General features: G+C 45.5%; 1 protein-coding gene across 1 annotated transcript in view; it reads left to right on the forward strand.

The window, feature by feature from the left end:
• CFAP299 (cilia and flagella associated protein 299) overlaps positions 1–18,026 on the forward strand; it is a 272,842-nt gene that overhangs the window by 244,378 nt on the left and 10,438 nt on the right. The window contains exon 5 of the mRNA XM_081960436.1: positions 17,573–17,702. Coding sequence (XP_081816562.1) covers positions 17,573–17,702 — 130 coding nt within the window. The remainder of the gene's footprint in view (positions 1–17,572; positions 17,703–18,026) is intronic.

The following is an 18,026-nucleotide window of genomic DNA, read 5'->3' on the forward strand; positions in this document are numbered from 1 at the left end:
AGAGGCAGCGAGAGCGGGCACGGGAAAGCAAGGAAAGAGGCAGCGTGAGCGGGTGGGGGAAGCAACGAAAGAGGCAGCGAGAGGCAGCGAGAGCGGGCACGGGAAAGAAACGAAAGAGGCAGCGTGAGCGGGTGGGGGAAGCAACGAAAGAGGCAGCGAGAGTGGGCACGGGAAAGCAACGAAAGAGGCAGCGAGGGCGGGTGGGAAAGCAACGAAAGGGAGGGCGGGTGGGAAAGCAAGGAAAGAGGCAGCGAGAGCGGGCACGGGAAAGCAAGGAAAGAGGCAGCGAGAGCGGGCGGTGGCTGCAGGCGGCAAGGCTTGAGCGGGGTGAAAGCGCAGCCCCTTTCGTTGCTTTCCCATTCACCCCGCTCAAGACTTGCCCGAGAGAGCTGGGGATCGGGCTTTGGGTTGGTAGGAGACCTTGAAGGAGGGGGGAGGAGGGACTGGGGCCGGTGGAGGAAGCAATGCTACAGTGCACTCTGCGGTCCCCTTAATGTTCACTCAGGAAGGCGGGGAATGGGACCACGTGAGCAGGAGGCTGAGGCTCCGCCTTCCTGATGACGTCACCAGCCTCACCAGCCATAACCCTCACCGCACGTCACTGCAATGCGGAATATGAAATCTCCATAATCTTCAGTTTAGCAATCATTCAACTAAGGCATTAAGAGTTGTTAATCTAATTTTGTGAAGCTTCTTCTCTGGTAACATTGTATTGCAAACTAGACATACAAAACCTTTGCCGGACCAATTCTCTAATACAGCTCGTCTGCCTGGAATATCGGCAGTACACTATATGTCGGACATTAATACAACCGAGCGAGTCCAGAGGTATTTCATGAGAAGAATACTCCACTCCTCTGCTCGCAGTAGAATACCTGATGCCACCAGGCTCGAAATTTTGGGCTTGGACAACCTAGAACTACACCGCCTACGGTCTGACCTAAGCGTAGTGCATAAAATTGTCTACTACAACGTCCTACCTGTCAACGAGTACTTTAGCTTCAACCTCAATAACACACGGGCAAACAATAGATACAGACTCAAGGTAAACCGCTCCAAACTTGATTGCAGAAAATACGACTTCAGCAACAGAGTGGTCAACGCCTGGAATGCTCTACCTGACTCTGTAGTTACATCCTCAAATCTTTAACCATAAACTGCCTACCGAGGACCTCACCCCATTCCCAAGAGGTCCGTAAAGGGGGCATGCATAAGCGCACCAACGTGCCTACCATCCCTGTCCTACTGTCCCCATTTATTCGTACCCATTTCCTGTGTTCATGTCCATGTTTATACTTATACCTGTTATCTTGTACATGTTTGACAAATTAAATAAATAAATAAAATAAATAAATAATAATTTTCTGCCCTCTCGTGCAATTTGAAAACTGTTCCCTAACATAGTGTTTTGCTCCAAGAATTGGGAAGATTTTGTGGTCTCCATGAATGTTTTGTTGGAAGGTGTATAGTTGGACATGTCCAGCATCTTCTACATTCAGTAAATGTAGGAATGTATGTGTCACATTCCTAAGCTGCATTAACAGAGGAGTAGAACCAAGATCACGTGAAGTATTAGTACCACTTTATAATGTTCTGGTGAGGCTACACTTGGAATATGGCATCCTGTTTTGGCTGCCGTGTGTCAAACCCAGTGAAATCTTTTATTTGCTTATCATTTTCTACCATTTCATTACCCTCCCCCTCTTCTTCCTTCATTTCCTGCTTCTCCTCAGATTCTGACTTCAAAATTCTGTTTAAAATTAATTTCAATGATTTATGCCTATTTTTTTTTATAATTTCATGCAGTTCTTCAAATTCCCACCTTTCCATAATGTCCAGTTTCAAAGTTACAATTAGTTATACAGTTAATTATAATGCAAGTTCCAAATTTTCCAAGATTCTTCTTATTTTGCATTTTTTAATGTGTAATTTAAGCAGAGCACTTTCTCAGAGGGCATTGCGTTAGGCCTGTGATGGCGAACCTATGGCACCCATGCCACAGGTGGCATGCGGAGCCATTTGTTAGGGCATGCAAACTGTGTTGGGCCATTTTTCGCCCTCCGGGACCTTCAGGGAAGCCTCCTGAAGCCTCCGGAGGTCCTCAGGGGGGGAGGCTATTTTCACCCTCCCCAGTCTCCTAGAAAGCCTCCGGAGCTTGGGGAGGGTGAAAAACAGGACCATCGTGCTCCAAAAGGGGGGGGAGGGCAGGAGTCACGCATGCATGCATGTGCATGGGGTTTGCATGTGCATGCACACCTGGGGGTTGCGTGCATAAAATTATGGGTGTGGGCACGCCCAGGCACGAACCCCCCCTGTGCTCCCCTGCTTTTAGAACGCGGTGGAAAAAAGATTAGCCATTGTTGTTCAAAATTGCTACTTGAGATCCTGCCCTTAACTTCTTTTGATCTGTTTCTTTTTCTTACACAAGGTCTACGTAGGTTCACCAAGAAACCTGCATTCCTGCAAGCCCTTTTAAATTGGTGTGTGTGTGTGTAGCATTGGCTTCTTTAAGACGTGTGGACTTCAATTCCCAGGATATCTGGCGGGAGAATTCTGGGAATTGGTCCACCAGTCTTAAAGTTGTCAAGGTGGGACATGCCTGGTCTAGAACTTCCCCAAAGAGGCAGCCCAGCTCAGAGTTGGATAGACAGGATAGGGAGAGAGTAAGGATAGCCCCTCCCTAAAAATCTGTCAGGGTATATCCATTAGGATGAGAGTAGCGTGATGGATACACACACGCAGCTACATTTGCCTTGCGACACCAGCTTGCAACACAAAACCAACAGGATTAAAACGTGGAGAAGCTTAAGGCCAGACATTTCGTGAAGTCTGTCTGGTGGTTTTTAGAATGCTAGGCCCCTCCCAGGAGAGATTTCTGCACCAGTTGGAAAAACCACACTGGATCTCTGTAATCTCGTGACCTTTAGCAGTATTAGGAGCTGGGCTGATTTTTTTTGGGCTTGTAGGTGATGCTATCCTAACTGCTGTAAAACCTGGGTTGGGTAGTGAATGTGTGAGGTGGGTTAATTTTATCTTTGGGCAATCAGAAAGACTCCTGTGTTTTAGACTTGACAGTTTTGCCTTAGTAACCTAGGTTCAGTTAGAGAAAAAAATGAGTAGAGAATAGTAGAAATAGAGTAGAGTAGAGTAGAGTAGAGTAGAGTAGAGTAGAGTAGAGGAGTAGAGTAGAGTAGAGTAGAGTAGAGTAGAGTAAAGTAAAGTAAAGTAAAGTAAAGTAAAGTAAAGTAAAGTAAAGTAAAGTAAAGTAAAGTAAAGTAAAGTAAAGTAAAGTAAAGTAAAGTAAAGTAAAGTAAAGTAAAGTAAAGTAAAGTATAACAGTTGGAACAAACTTTGGAGATCTTTTAGTCCAAGGCAGGCAGGAAACTCTATCCCATTTCAAACAAATATTTGTGCAATCTCTTCTTAGAAACTTCCAGTGTTGGAGCATTCGCAACTTCTGGAGGCAAGCTGTTCCACTGATTATTTGTTCTCACTGTCAGGAATTTTTTCCTTAGTTCTAGGTTGCTTCTCTCCTTGATTAGTTTCCATCTATTGCTTCTTGTCTTGCCTTCAGGTACTTTGGAGAATAGGTTAACTCCCTCTTCTTTGGGGCAACCCCTGAAATATTGGAAGACTGCTATCATGCCGCCTCTAGTCCTTTTTTTCATTAAACTTGACATATCCAGTTCCTGCAACCGTTCTTTATATGTTTTAGCCTCCTCTAATCCTCTTTGTTGCTCTTCTCTGCACTCTTTCTAAAGTCTCAACATCTTTTTTACATCGTGGTGACCAAAACTGGATGCAGGATTCCAGCGTTCTGTGCACGTTTAGTCATGCCAGCCAGATGACCACAGAGACATCTTCGGACAATCCAGGCTCTTCGGCTTTGAAACAGAGATGAGCACCGCCCCCTAGAGTCAGGAACAGCTAGCACATATGTACAAGGGGAACCTTTACCATTACCTTTAGTTTAATGAGAAGAAGGACTAGGGGAGACATGATAGCAGTGTTCCAATATCTCAGGGGCTTCCACAAAGAAGAGGGAGTCAAACTATTCTCCAAGGCACCTGAGGGTAGAACAAGAAGCAATGGGTGGAAACTAATCAAGGAGAGAAGCAACTTAGAACTGAGGAGAAATTTCCTGACAATTAGAACAATTGACCAGCGGAATGACTTACCTCCAGAAATTGTGGGTGCTCCAATACGGGAGTTGTTAAAGAAGAGATTGGACAACTATTTGTCTGAAATAGCGTAGGGTTTCCTCCTTGTTTTTCTATAACCTGGAAACTGATTGTACATCCTTCATCCCCCGGGGCTGAGTGGGCTTCTACATGTGCCAGGAACTCATAATATTTCAAATTGAAATTCAAAACAAAATTGATGTGCCTCTCTCTTAATTTTTTTTTTTTTTTTAAAAAACAGGTTCAGTCTAGATTTGAAGGCAAGAGAAGCAGAACCGGAGAAGGGGAGAGGGAAGACTTAATATGCATTTGGGGCTTCGGGAATATCATGACTCAGTAGGGGGGCTGAGTTAGATCAAAGAAGAGCGTTGCCAGCAAAACTGTGCAATCCCCCCCCACCCCTCTCGATCTGAGAACTGCTCCAGCACGCTTCCGAAGACGTTAACATATAACCAGGGCCCAAAGCCAACATCTTCAGCACCTCTCTAGTTGCCTCCCATCATTTGCATTAGAAGAAATTGCCTTGAATCTTCTTAACCCTTGCTTGGCAGAGTGAGATGAGAACTTACATTGTTTCGGTCGCCACGATATAAAACAGATGTGGAGACTCTTGAAAGAGTGCAGAGAAGAGCAACCAAGATGATTAGGGGACTGGAGACTAAAACATATGCGGAACGGTTGCAGGAACTGGGTAAGTCTAGTTTAATGAAAAGAAGCACCAGGGGAGACATGATAGCAGTGTTCCAATATCTCAGGGGTTGCCACAAAGAAGAGGGAATCAAGCTATTCTCCAAAGCACCTGAGGGCAGAACAAGAAGCAATGGGTGGAAACTAATCAAGGAGAGAAGCATCTTAGAACTGAGGAGAAATTTCCTGACAGTTAGCACAATTAATCAGTGGAACAGCTTGCCTCCAGAAGTTGTGAATGCTTCAACACTGGAAGTTTTTAAGAAGATGTTGGATAGCCATTTGTCTGAAGTGGTGTAGGGGTTCCTGCCTAAGCAGGGGGTTGGACTAGAAGACCTCCAAGGTCCCTTCCAACTCTGCTATTGTATTGTATTCTACTTCCTTAGATGAAGACACACCTGGCAGGGAGATTCCGCAAAGCCACATTTTGCTGGCGCCAGAACAGGATTTATCCATCGCTGCTCATCAGTCCTTTCCTTGGGTTGATTAAAAACCAATGAAGGGCTGATGCAACAGAAACCGTTGATTGATGACTTGGCTGATTAAGAATTCTGAAGGCAGGTTGCCGTCACTTGTCTTCCAGACGGGGCTTGTGAACCAAAGACATGTTACTGTTGGGGTTTTGTAAAATAATAATAATAATAATAAGGCACTCAAAAGGCCTTTCAATCCCCACATCCCTTCGATATGAGCGCACAGTTGGGTAGAAGCACAATAAAGATGCAATCTCCAAAACCAAAGTGCTGTTGTAAAGGCAGCTCTTGGGAGATAAGGAGGGGAGGTTATGCAGTTGTTGTGTTGCTTGTTATCAGATCCTAAAAAAATGGGATGGCTCTTGGCTCTTCCTTCCCCCCCCCCCAAAAAAAACCCATTTAGCTGATCTGAACCAGCTGTGGAGCTTCTGAAAACCATCACAGGTGCGCTTCACACAATACACGTAACCAGTGTTGGAAGTTAAAGCCCACCCCTCTCCTAGAGAAATTAAATATTTTAAGATATACTAAAAAGGCAGAATAGTTCCCCTAAAAGAGAAGTAGAAAGTCAGAGAGGCAGAAACTCAGCTTCCCCCCACCTCCACTTTATCAAAGGGCCATTAAGGCCTGGGTCAGTCTATTCTACATAACAAAGATCTGCCCCATTTCATTGCCCCCACCTTTGTGAATGGGCCATTAAGACCTGGGTCAGTCTATTCTACATAACAAAGATCTGCCCCATTTCATTGCCCCCACCTTTCTCAATGGGCCATTAAGGCCTTGGCCAGTCTATTCTACATAACAAAGATTACCCCATTTCATTGCCCTTCATTGCACCATCCACCAAGTTTCAACCAAACGTGACACACAGATAACCTACAAAGCTAGCTATGACCTCTGACAGCAACCAATCAGGATACTCTTCCTGTGCCCCAGGAAGTCCAAAGCCCAGACAGGGCATAAAACCCAGGAATTCTCAGCATCTTTGCCCCATGAGTGCCTGACAACCAATCAGAATACATTTCTTACACAGGAACAGGAAACAGAGAGGTGGAGCCAAACTGAGTATAAAAACTCAGCAAGCCCCTTCTTTTCTCTTTTTTTCTTCTTCACCCAACATCTGGAAGCATGCAACCCCCCTTTTCTGTTCAGGAATTCAAGCCATGTGATCCTGTCCATCATTAAACCATCTTTCCAAGCAGCTTCCATGTTTCCAGTGTCTTTTCCCCCACTTGGAATGAACCCAGAAGGACATTTCTTCCAACACCAGATTATAGAGAACTGCATGTGCACTAGTTCCTAAACTTGGCACTTTTGGAGGCATGGATTGGCAAACGCATCTCTTTGGGCAATTTACAGCTCAATGAATTGTGCACAGATTAGTAGTTCATCAATCAGGTTAAACGTGTTGTGTCAACATGGACAGTATCTGGAGCGAAACAGGATTTAAATATTTTACGTGCATCCTTCTTGGCGTTTATCCAAAAGCTCCTTAATCCTTTGTAAACTGTTGGGTAGCAGTGAGAGACGTTGTACACTCTTAACTTAAGTTAAAGTCCTATCGTGGATCAGCCCCGGGAGATAGATTAGCAATAGACGGCAGAGGCTAAGAAGGAGGATTGCAAAGGAATAAGGACAGGGAGAAGGCTGGTTCATCAAAGCGACAGCCATTTTGCAAGATTTCTTTGATAAGTTACATCCCCTAATTGATATAAAATGGAAACAAAATCAAGAGGGGGGCTCCTGAAAAAGAGACCAGGATTTAAACCCCCCCACTAAATGTTCTTATCACGGAGATTGTCAATCATCCAGGTCATAGATTGTCCCAAAGGTGCTTTTTCAAAAGGCAACCAGACTTCCGTGGGGTTTTTTTTTCTTGAAAACGTTTCGCTTCTCATCCCAGATGCATCTTCAGTTCCTACATTCCTGCAGCATGTGACAGTATTTAGCTGAGATCTTGGCCCATTTAAAAAAAAATAGGATAGGATAGGATATTATAAGATATGGAATAGGTGGTATAATTGTCCAACCTCTTCTTAAAAACCTCCAGTGTTGGAGCATTCACAACTTCTGGAGGCAAGTTGTTCCACTGATTAATTGTTCTCACTATCAGGACATTTCTCCGTAGTCCTCGGTTGCTTCTCTCTTTGATTAGTTCCCATCCATTGTTTCTTGTCTTGCCTTCAGGGGCTTTGGGGAATAGGTTGATTTCCTTCTTTGTGGCAGCCCCTGAGATAGTGGAAAACTGCAATCCTGTCACCCCTAGTCCTTCTTTTCTTCAAACTAGACATACTCAGTTCCTGCAAGCGTTCTTTGTTCTTTTTTACATCGTGGCAACCAAAACTGAACACAGTATTCCAAGTGTGGTCTTACCAAGGCATTATAAAGTGGTATTAACACTTCATGTGATCTTGATTCTATCCCTCTGTTGATGCGTTCTGTCCAAACAAGCTTGTCCTTGTTTCATCTTTCCAGCAAACTGGAGAGATCATCTCCCATTACCTGATCTGACTGAAGTTGCACATCTGAAAAATTCCCCAACATCAAACATTACAACCTGGTACAAGATCTGTGAGGTTGGTCTCTCTCTCTCTCTCTCTCTCTCTCCCTCCCTCCCTCCCTCCCTCCCTCCCTCTCTCTCTCTCTCTCTCTCTCTCTCTCTCTCTCACTCATTCTCACTCCACCTCCACCTCACCCCTAATTATCTTGCTGGATGAAGAGTTCTTGAAACTTTAAAGCTTGCATTCTAATAAAGGTATTGTCTGCATGGATATTGGATCTGTTTTTCCCTCCCTCATGGCCATCACATTGGCTATTGCTTTGAACATCTGATCTCAAAAATGCTGATAAGCTGAATCCCATCCTACAGCACTTGCAACTCAGGATCCTGTCAGGATTCCAAGTAATAGACCCATAACAAACAGAACTCCAAGGCAAGTAGATTCCTCAAAGAATATATATTGGCCCGGATCTGGTGAAAACCTACTCTGAAGGTTCCCACAGTTTTCACCTAATTAAAAGTAAAAGTTTGTCACTTTCCCAAAACAATCAGTCACATGGTCCAATCATGGCGCTTACTGGTTGCCTGGTGACATCACTCCTCCTTCCTTTGACCAGGTGTGAGAATGTCCTTGGTTCCCAAGAGAAAGCATTTTGTTTTGGCTACAAAATCCCAGCTATCTAAAATTCCCCCTCTGTATCCTTCAGCTCCAGTGTGGCAACACCGAAGCTTCCAAAATAGCTTCAGTCAGGTCAGGGTTGACAGTTCCTATTTGTTGAGACTGAAAAGCAGACCAAAGAGATGATTATTTGGCAATCAGTAATGAAATGCCGAATTTAAGGTATGTTTCTCAAAACCCACTACCACCCCTTCAGTTTCCTCTTTCTGGAATAGTCATCATTTTAGTTCTTAGAGGTAGGGGCTGACCTGCATGGCGGACATCACGAATTTTTTGAAACCACAATCTGAAGAACTGTGATTCCATGGTTTTCACCTAATTTTCACAAACGGACGTGGTGGCGCAGTGGTTAGAATGCGGTATTGCAGGCTAATTCTGCTGACTGCTGACCGCCAACAGTGTGGCAGTTCGATCCTGACTGGCTCAAGGTTGACTCAGCCTTCCATCCATCCGAGGTTGGTAAAATGAGGACCCAGATTGTTGGGGGCAATAGGCTGACTCTGTCGACCGCTTAGAGAGAGCTGTAAAGTATTGTGAAGCGGTATATAGGTATAAGTGCTATTGCTACTAAAGGTTTTCTATGTCCATTCATGTCCAACTGTAGGGGGCCATTTTCATCTCTGTTTCTTAGCCGAGGGAGCCAGCATTGTCCAAAAACACCATAAGTTCTCTCTCTCTCTCTCTCTCTCTCTCTCTCTCTCTCTCTCTCTCTCTCTCTCTCTCTCTCTCTCTCTCTCTCTCTCTCTCTCTCTCTCTCTCTCTCTCTCTCTCTCTCTCTCCCTCTCTCCCCCTCTCTCTCCCTCTCTCTCATTTTATTTAAAGTTTTTTCTTTAACATCCATAAGTGCGCGGTCTCTCTCTCTCTCTCCCCCTCCCTCCCTCTCTCTCTTTCTCTCTCTCTCCATGTGTGTATAATTTTATTTAAAGTTTATTTCTTTAACATCCATAAGTGCTTAGTGTATTGTCTGGGCCGATTTCATACACAATACTAATAACAATAATAATAATAATACTATTTAGGTATACATAATCATAATCTTTCAACTTGTAACATTTACGTATACATGGTAATTATAATATACTAGCTGATAACTCGGCGCTGCCCGGGTATTTATTTATTCCAACCCTTATTTATTTATCTCAAGGAAAGGTTGCAAAATGGGACAAAAAAGAGCCTCAATTCGCAACTGTCTTGCTTAGCAACAAAAAGCTCAATTGTGGCCATTAGTCAAGAACTGCCTGTAACACAGAGGAACGATTAGTCTCTCTTTTAAATTATTTTTGTGAACGCTTTGGCCCGTGCAATGTTTGTCATTCAGGAGAATTTCACATGATTCTCAGAAACGAACAAGTGTTTCTGTAGCACCGATTGTTTCCTAGGAACCCAAGAAGGCCCAACCTAATTTGGATTAATAAAATTAGAACTGCCTTTGAAATAATTTAAAGCATCTTGAGATAAAGAGCAAGCCATGTTCTCCAGTAGACAGCGAAGAATGCCAAAAATGTGTTAAAATGGTAGCGTAAATTCCCTCTTCTTGTGATTTTAGGTTTTTCCAACTGTTCTAAGCTGAATTCATAGCCTTCCAAATAGACGGTCAGCTATGTGGAATATGCATCCCTAACCGGTGCCCACTGTCCAGCTGCAAGAGGAATGCTATTTTTATTTGTAAGGCAAATTGTTGAGCTTGTTGCTGTGTTTAACAAAAGCATGTTATTTGGAAAAGCAAAGAGAAGAATGTCAAGATCATTTCCGCTGGCTTATTCTAGCCAGCCAAAGATTAGAGAGATGGAATATATTATCTTCCCCACTGCCACTTAGAAGAGGGGGTCTCTAGCCTTGGCAGATTTAAGCCTGGTGGAATTCTGGGAGTTGAAGTCTGCCAGGCTTAAAGTTGCCACGGTTGGAGACCCCTGACTTAGAACATAGAATCAGGGGTGTGCTGCTACATGATCGCCCGGGTTCGGGAGAACAAGTAGCTAACATTATGGCACACTTGGCTGGCCCCATGCACCAAGTCCCTTTGCGGAGAGGGGGCGACTGATAAATCGAAATAAATAAATAAAATACCAACCCAACATGCCCCTCCCAGGAGTCTCCACATGGCCTGTTTTGGATGTGAGGTACCGTATTTTTTGGAGTATAAGACGCACCAAGATTTTGAAGAGGCAAACTAAAAACAAAAGTTTTTGCACTCTGCAGACCTCACCAAAATGGCCCATTTTTCACCAAAACGGAACCATTTTGTGTCAAAAAAAAGGGCGTGGATAGCCCTTAGGAGGCTTGTCGAGTGCTCCTGGGGGCTGGGGGGAGCAAAAATGAGCAAAAAACAGCCTCTTTTTCGCTCATTTTTGCCCTCCCCAGCTCCCAGCAGCACTCTGGAAGCCTCCTAAAGGCTATGCAGAGACATTTTTGCAAAGGGGCAGGGCTTCAGGAGGCCAAAAATGCTGTATTCAGTGTATAAGACGCACCCAGATTTTCAGCCTCTTTTTTGAGGGAAAAAGGTGCGTCTTATACTCCGAAAAAATGCAGTGAGTGCAGGGCCTGTGCAGAGGCTCAGGGAGGGGGAAAAACGGGCCTCCCGGAGGGCCTCCAGAGCCAGTGGAAGGCAGTTTTCACCCTCCCAGAGGCTTGAGGAAAGACTCGGGAGCCTGGGGAAGGGGGAAACGCCTGGTGCAGGAGGCCGACTAAGCCAGGCCCACCAGAGCCATGCTCACCCAGCAACTGAGCAAAGATGCTGATGTTTTTGAAGCCCACCCCTGCATAGAATGATCGGGTTACTAGAAGGGACCTCGCAGGTTTTGTAATCCAACCGCTGCTCAAGGCAAGGAGACCTTATGCCAGTGATGGCAAACCGAACTGGAACACGCGTGCATATGTGTGCATGTACAAGGGCCGGAGCACTGGAAGCCCGAAGTCCAGCTGGCCGGTGCATACATGCCAGTTTTTTAGCCATTCTTGGCTGGTTTGGGAGCTGTTTTCAGGCCATTTTTCAGGCCAATTTTGGGGCTGTTTCCAGGCTGTTTTCCAGTTGTTTTGGGAGCCATTTTCAGACCAGTTTCAGGCCGTTTTTAGGCTGTTTTGGCGGCTGTTTTCAGGCCACTTTTCAAGATGTTTTCAGGCCTTTTTGGGGGGCCATTCTCCTGTGCTCCGGCGCCCACAAAGAGCAACTGGTGATGGCACATGTGCGCACAGAGAGGGCTCTGTGTGCCACCAATGGCAGGCATGCCATAGGTTTGCCATCACAGCCTTATGCTATCCCAATCAAATGGTTGTCCGGTCTATTGTTGAATAGCTCCAGTGATGAAGCCCTTACAACTCTTGAGACAAGCTATTCCATTGATTCATTGTTCTCACTGTCAGAAAATTTCTCCTTCCCACCCATTGCTTCTTGTCCTGCCCTCTGGTGCTTCGGAGAATAAGTCAACCCCCTCTTCTACTGGACAGGCCTTCAAATACTAGAAGACTTGTTCATTTCTCATGATAGAATAGAATAGAATTTAATAGAATAGAATAGAATAGAATGGAATGGAATAGAATAGAATAGAATAGAATAGAATAACAGAGTTGGAAGGGACCTTGGAGGCCTTCTAGTCCAACCCCCTGCCTAGGCAGGAAACCCTATACCGTTCCAGACAAATGGCTATCCAACATCTTCTTAAAGACTTCCAGTGTTGGGGCATTCACAACTTCTGGAGGCAAGCTGTTCCACTGATTAATTGTTCTCACTGTCAGGAAATTTCTCCTTAGTTCCAAGTTGCTTCTCTCCTTGATTAGTTTCCACCCATTGCTTCTTGTTCTACCCTCAGGTGCCTTGGAGAATAGTTTGACTCCCTCTTCTTTGTGGCAACCCCTGAGATATTGGAACACTGCTATCATGTCTCCCCTAGTCCTTCTTTCTCTTAAGCTAAACATACCCAGTTCCTGCAACCGTTCTTCATATGTTTTAGTCACCAGTCCCCTAATCATCTTTGTTACTCTTCTCTGCACTCTTTCTAGAGTCCATCAAGCAAAATAACGTTTCACTTGGGTTTAGGTGACCAGGTTTACAAGGGGAAAAGATGAGCATGGGAGATTGACATCAGAATCAGAAATCAGAATAGAATAGAGCTGGAAGAGACCTGGGAAGATGTTTTTGAGCTGACTTTCTCGTGGAAGGTAGTGGAGGAGGCCCTGCTGTTGCTACAGAGTGGTGATGGTTTTAATTATGATTCATTTTCCTCTCCCTTTGAAGCCACTCTCCATGTCCCCATTTCCTGACCTGAGCAGACCTCGTGGGAAGAATTAGGTCATAAAACATTTCCTTGGGACATAATTGAAGAGATGATTATTCGCTGAAAAAATGGGACAAGGGAGCACACCCTTGGACATCTTGCAATGAAGCAAGAACAAGAATGTCCTGCTCCACCTATGGGAGATCTCAGAAGCGGATCCCCTTTCATCCAACCGAAGGAGAGCAACTACTCCTTCCAAGTGGAGGCGAGTTGCGCAACGTTTCCACGACTTGAGTTGTGCAGTGAGCGAAAGCAATGGCAAGGTAGCGTGAGAGATAAACAGGAAAGAGGCGACACCATGGCTGGCTGGGGAATGCTGGGGGTTGAAGTCCACCCATCTCAAAGTGGCCAAGGTTGAGAAATATTGCTCTATTCCAGGGGTCAGCAAACTGCGGCTCTGGAGCCACATGTGGCTCTTTCCTCCCTCTGCTGCGGCTCCGTCACCGGTCGGCCCCACAATTTTGAGAGGAGCTTCCGGGGGGGGGGGGGGAGAAAAGCACAGTGCGCCAGGAGAAGACTCTATGGCAAGGGGAGGGTTTTCCAGTTGTCTCCACAATTAATAGGGCTTTCGGTTATGACAGGTAGCCGCGCTAGGAGGAGACTCTGGTGGGGGAACGGAACTTCCGGTCAGCTCCAGAATTGAACAGGGGGCTTCCGGTTAGGACCTTTGTGTACTCCCGGTGTTTTCTGTGGGAAACGGGTCCAAATGGCTCTTTGAGTGTTTACGTTTGCCGACCCCTGCTCTATTCTATTTTCTCGGGTGAAGAGGAGGAGGTAGGAGAATGTTATGCAAATATTTTTCTTCTGAAGCATTTTGGCTCTGTTGAGGCTGAAATTAAAGCTGCGTCAGATTAACAGAGTTGGAAGGGACCTCATAGGCCATCTAGTCCAACCGCCCACCCAAGCAGGAGACCCTACACCATTTCTGACAAATGGCAGTCCAGTCTCTTCTTGAAAGCTTCCAGTGGTAAAATTCAAATTTTTCGCCTACCGGTTCTGTGGGTGTGGTTTGGTGGGTGTGGCTTGGTGGGCATGTGACTGGGTGGGTGTGGCTTGGTGGACATGTGACCGGGTGGGCCTGGCCACACAACTGACTCACCCACAATGTAAAAACAGCTGGACTTCACACAAAATGTCCCCTGCAGCAAGCAGGAACCTCACAGAGTCACAGGGACACTTTACAGAAAAATAACACAAAAGCTGCACAGCTGGCTCGCACACAATGCAAAAGCAGCTGGACTTCACACAAAATGGCTCCTGCAACAAGCAGGAACCTCACAGACAATCAGGCACAGCTGATTGTGGCACAGCTGATCATCAGAACTTTTAAAAACTTTTCAAAGCATTTTTTACTACCGGTTCGGGCAAACGGTAGCATTTTTTACTACTGTTTCGGCCTAACCGACCCTAACCGGTAGCATTTTACCCCTGCAGGTGGAGTTGGAGACACTGCGACAAATTTATCAGCTCTGTGGTACGTCTCTTGATGCATAGGAATTCATAATCCTACTACAGATGCACATACAAAACTCTCTCTGAAAGTAGCAAGCAACCACAAAATATACTATTTATTTAGATCTTCAGCGGCCGCAGCCCCAAATCCAGTTATCTGAGAGTTAGTTTATGCTTCAGTTTCTTCTATTATACTTCTCTCATTCAACAGCAAAAGTATATGGATCATTAACTAGATATCTTCAACTAGAATGAAAGTCACTCTTTATGTTGGGAAGAATGCTGCCACTAATACTCTTTAGATTGTAGTAAGATTTCCATCAAAGGAAAATGAAGGCTTTTCTGATTAATTTCTACTTCTCTTGACTTCCTTGATGTTAATCTTTGACAAACCAGAATCAGAATTGAGCTGGAAGGGACCTTAGAGGTCCTCCAGTCCAACCCCCTGCTCAAGCAGGAGATCCTACACCACTTCAGACAAATGGTTGTCCAATTTCTTCTTTAAAAACCTCCAGTGATGGAGCAGCCATAACAAGCCGCTGTGGCAAGCCATTCCATTGGTTAATTACCCTCACTGTTAGGATGTTTCTCCTTAACTCCAGGTTGCTTCTCTCCTTGGTTAGTTTCCATCCATTGTTTGTTATCCTGCCCTCTGGTGCTTTGGAAAATAACAGATAACAAATTAACAGGGTTGAATGGGACCTTATAGGTCATCTAGCCCAACCCCCCGCTAAAGCAGGAGACCCTACGCCATTTCTGACAAATGGCAGTCCAATCTCTTCTTGAAAGTCTCAAGTGATGAAGCCCCCACAACTTCCGAAGGCAACTTCTGTTCCTTGGGTTGATTGTTCTCACTGTCAGAAAGTCCCTCCTTATTTCTAGGTTGAATCTCTCCTTGGTCAGTTTCCATCCATTATTCCTTGTCTGGCCTTTGGGTGCTTTGGAAAATAGCTTGACCCCTTCCTCTCCGTGGCAGCCCCTCCAATACTAGAAGACTGCTATCATGTCTCCCCTGGTCCTTCTCTTCCCTAGACTAGCCATGCCCAGTTCCTGCAACCGTTCTTTGTATGTTTTAGCCTCCAGTCCCCTCATCATCCTAGTTGCTCTTCTCTGCACTTTTTCTAGAGTCTCAACATCTTTTTTTATAGCGTGGTGTCCAAAACTGGATGCAGTGCTCTAGGTGTGGTCTTACTAAGGCTTTACAGAGTGGTATTAGTACCTCAGTAAATTGACTCCCCTCTTATTTGTGGCAGCCTCTGAAACATGGCTGCCATGTCACTCCCAATCCTTCTTTTCTCTAGACCAGTGGTGAAATTCAAATTGTTTTACTACCAGTTCTGCAGCTTGGTGGACTTAGCAGGGGAAGGATACTGCTAAATCCCCATTCCCTCCCTACTCCGGGGCCCGCCAGAGGTGGCATTTGCCAGTTCTCCAAACTACTCAAAATTTCCGCTACCGGTTCTCCAAAACCTGTCAGAACCTGCTGAATTTCACCCCTGCTCTAGACCAAGATAACACCCTTATCCCCTCGCTCCTTGTCTAATCCAAGATTCTCCAGACTCGGCAACTTTAAGACTTATGGACTTTAACTCCCCGAATTTCCAAAACCAGCATGGCTTATTTATTTATTTATTTTATTTATTTATTATTCATATTTATAGACCGCCCCCTCTCCCGAAAGGGACTCGGGGCGGTGTACAGTCACTAAAATGCGTTATAAAATACATACATAAAACAGTTAAATAATTAAATACATAGGTGGAGGAGGTTGCACGACTGTATATAGAATAATAAATATAGTACATTAAAAACTTATTAAAACCCCAAACCCAATTAAAATATCCCCGGGAGGTAAAACTAAGAAAGTGTCAGGCCAGCTGATTGAAATAGGTGAGTCTTTAACTTTTGCCGGAAGGAACGGAGGTCGGTGGTAGTTCGAATATCTGGGGGGAGGTCATTCCAGAGGGTTGGGCCCATCACAGAGAAGGATCTACTCCTAGGTGTCGCCCGCTGGCAATGCCTAGCAGACGGCACCAGGAGGAGCCCCTCTCTGTGTGAGCGGATAGGTCGCAGGGACGTGTGTGGTAGGATGCGATCCTGCAGATACCTAGGTCCTATGCCATGGAGCGCTTTAAAGATGGTAATCAATACCTTGAAACGCACCCGAAAGGCCACAGGTAGCCAGTGCAGCTCGCGCAGGAGAGGTGTTACGTGGGAGTAACGAGTACTTCCCATAATAACCCGCGCGGCTGCGTTCTGAACTAGCTGCAGTCTCCGGATGCGTCCCAAGGGAAGCCCCATGTAGAGGGCATTGCAGTAGTCCAGGCGAGACGTCACCAGCGCATGAGTGACCGTGCGCAGGGCACTCCGGTCCAGTAGGGGGCGCAATTGGCGCACCAGGCGAACCTGGTGGAACGCCCCCCTTGCCACGGCTGCCACATGGTCCTCCATTGACAGCCGGGCATCGAGGAGGACACCCAAATTGCGCGCCCGCTCCACAGGGGACAGCTGTTCGCCCCCTATGGCCAGCGATGGGGTCAGCTGGCTGAACCGAGGCGCCGGTACCCACAGCCACTCAGTCTTGGAGGGGTTGAGTTTGAGTCTGTTGTCCCCCATCCAGACCCCGACGGCTTCCAAACACCGGGACATCACTTCGACAGCCTCGTTGGGGTGGTTTGGGGTTGAAATATACAGCTGAGTATCATCAGCGTAGAGGTGGTACTCAACCCCAAAACCACGGATGATCTCGCCCAGCGGCTTCACATATGCATTGAACAGGAGAGGCGAGAGGACCGACCCCTGTGGCACCCCACAAGTGAGTGGCCTCAGGGACGACCTCTGCCCCCCTGTCAACACACATTGCTTCCGGTCGGAGAGGTAGGAGCCGAACCACCGCAAAACAGTGCCGCCGACTCCCATCCCCTCCAACCGACGCAATAGGATACCATGGTCGATGGTATCAAAAGCCGCCGAGAGATCTAATAGGACCAGGATAGAGGAACAACCCCTATCTCTGGCCCTCCAGAGATCATCAACCAACGCGACCAAGGCTGTCTCAGTGCTGGCTGGCTAGGAATTCTGGGAGTTGAAATCCACAAGTCTTAAACTTGCCAAGTTTGGAGCCCTCCCTGCCCTATCAAAAGAGGAGCAGGAGTCTCCGTCTCTTGAGATGTTCAGCAACTGACAGCCTTACTTCTACTCCGAAAACTTTCTGGAGAAGAAATGCCCTCGACAACACAATTCCTGGATAATGAGGTCAAATTGCTTTGAGCTTTTCTTACATTAAAGGGTTAGTTTGCATAGTTTCTGTTTTTTTTTTCTTTCCACAGTTTCTACAACTGGGACCGAAACCTCTGCTGCATGAATTCAAGCCCAAACTACCAGGTGATTGCAGAAAATGCATGTGGCTTACTCTTTAAGAACAAGTCTGACAGGAAGGTGATTAATGTGGATCCCAAGGTAATAATGTTGCCTTAGATATTTATTTTTTGTAGATCCTTCAAACATATTGCTTATCTCCGTGTCTTTATGCTTCAGAAACACATATGGTCTTTATCTCTCTTAATACGTTTGTCATTGGCCAATGCCAAGATCTGCTGTAATGAAATCCATGTATCTTCATAGATGCTGCATATATCTTTACTGTAAAATATTCTTAAATGTATTTATTTTTTTAAACGTTTAAACCTTTATTGAAAATTAAAAGCTTTAAAATACGAATACCTTTAAAAATAGCTTTGTATAAGTTACAATCTTTTTTGACAGTACCAACATAACCATTTG

This window comes from Natrix helvetica (assembly GCF_964273705.1).
Source record: "Natrix helvetica genome assembly, chromosome: 7".
In the NCBI taxonomy this organism is placed as follows: Eukaryota; Metazoa; Chordata; class Lepidosauria; order Squamata; family Natricidae; genus Natrix; species Natrix helvetica.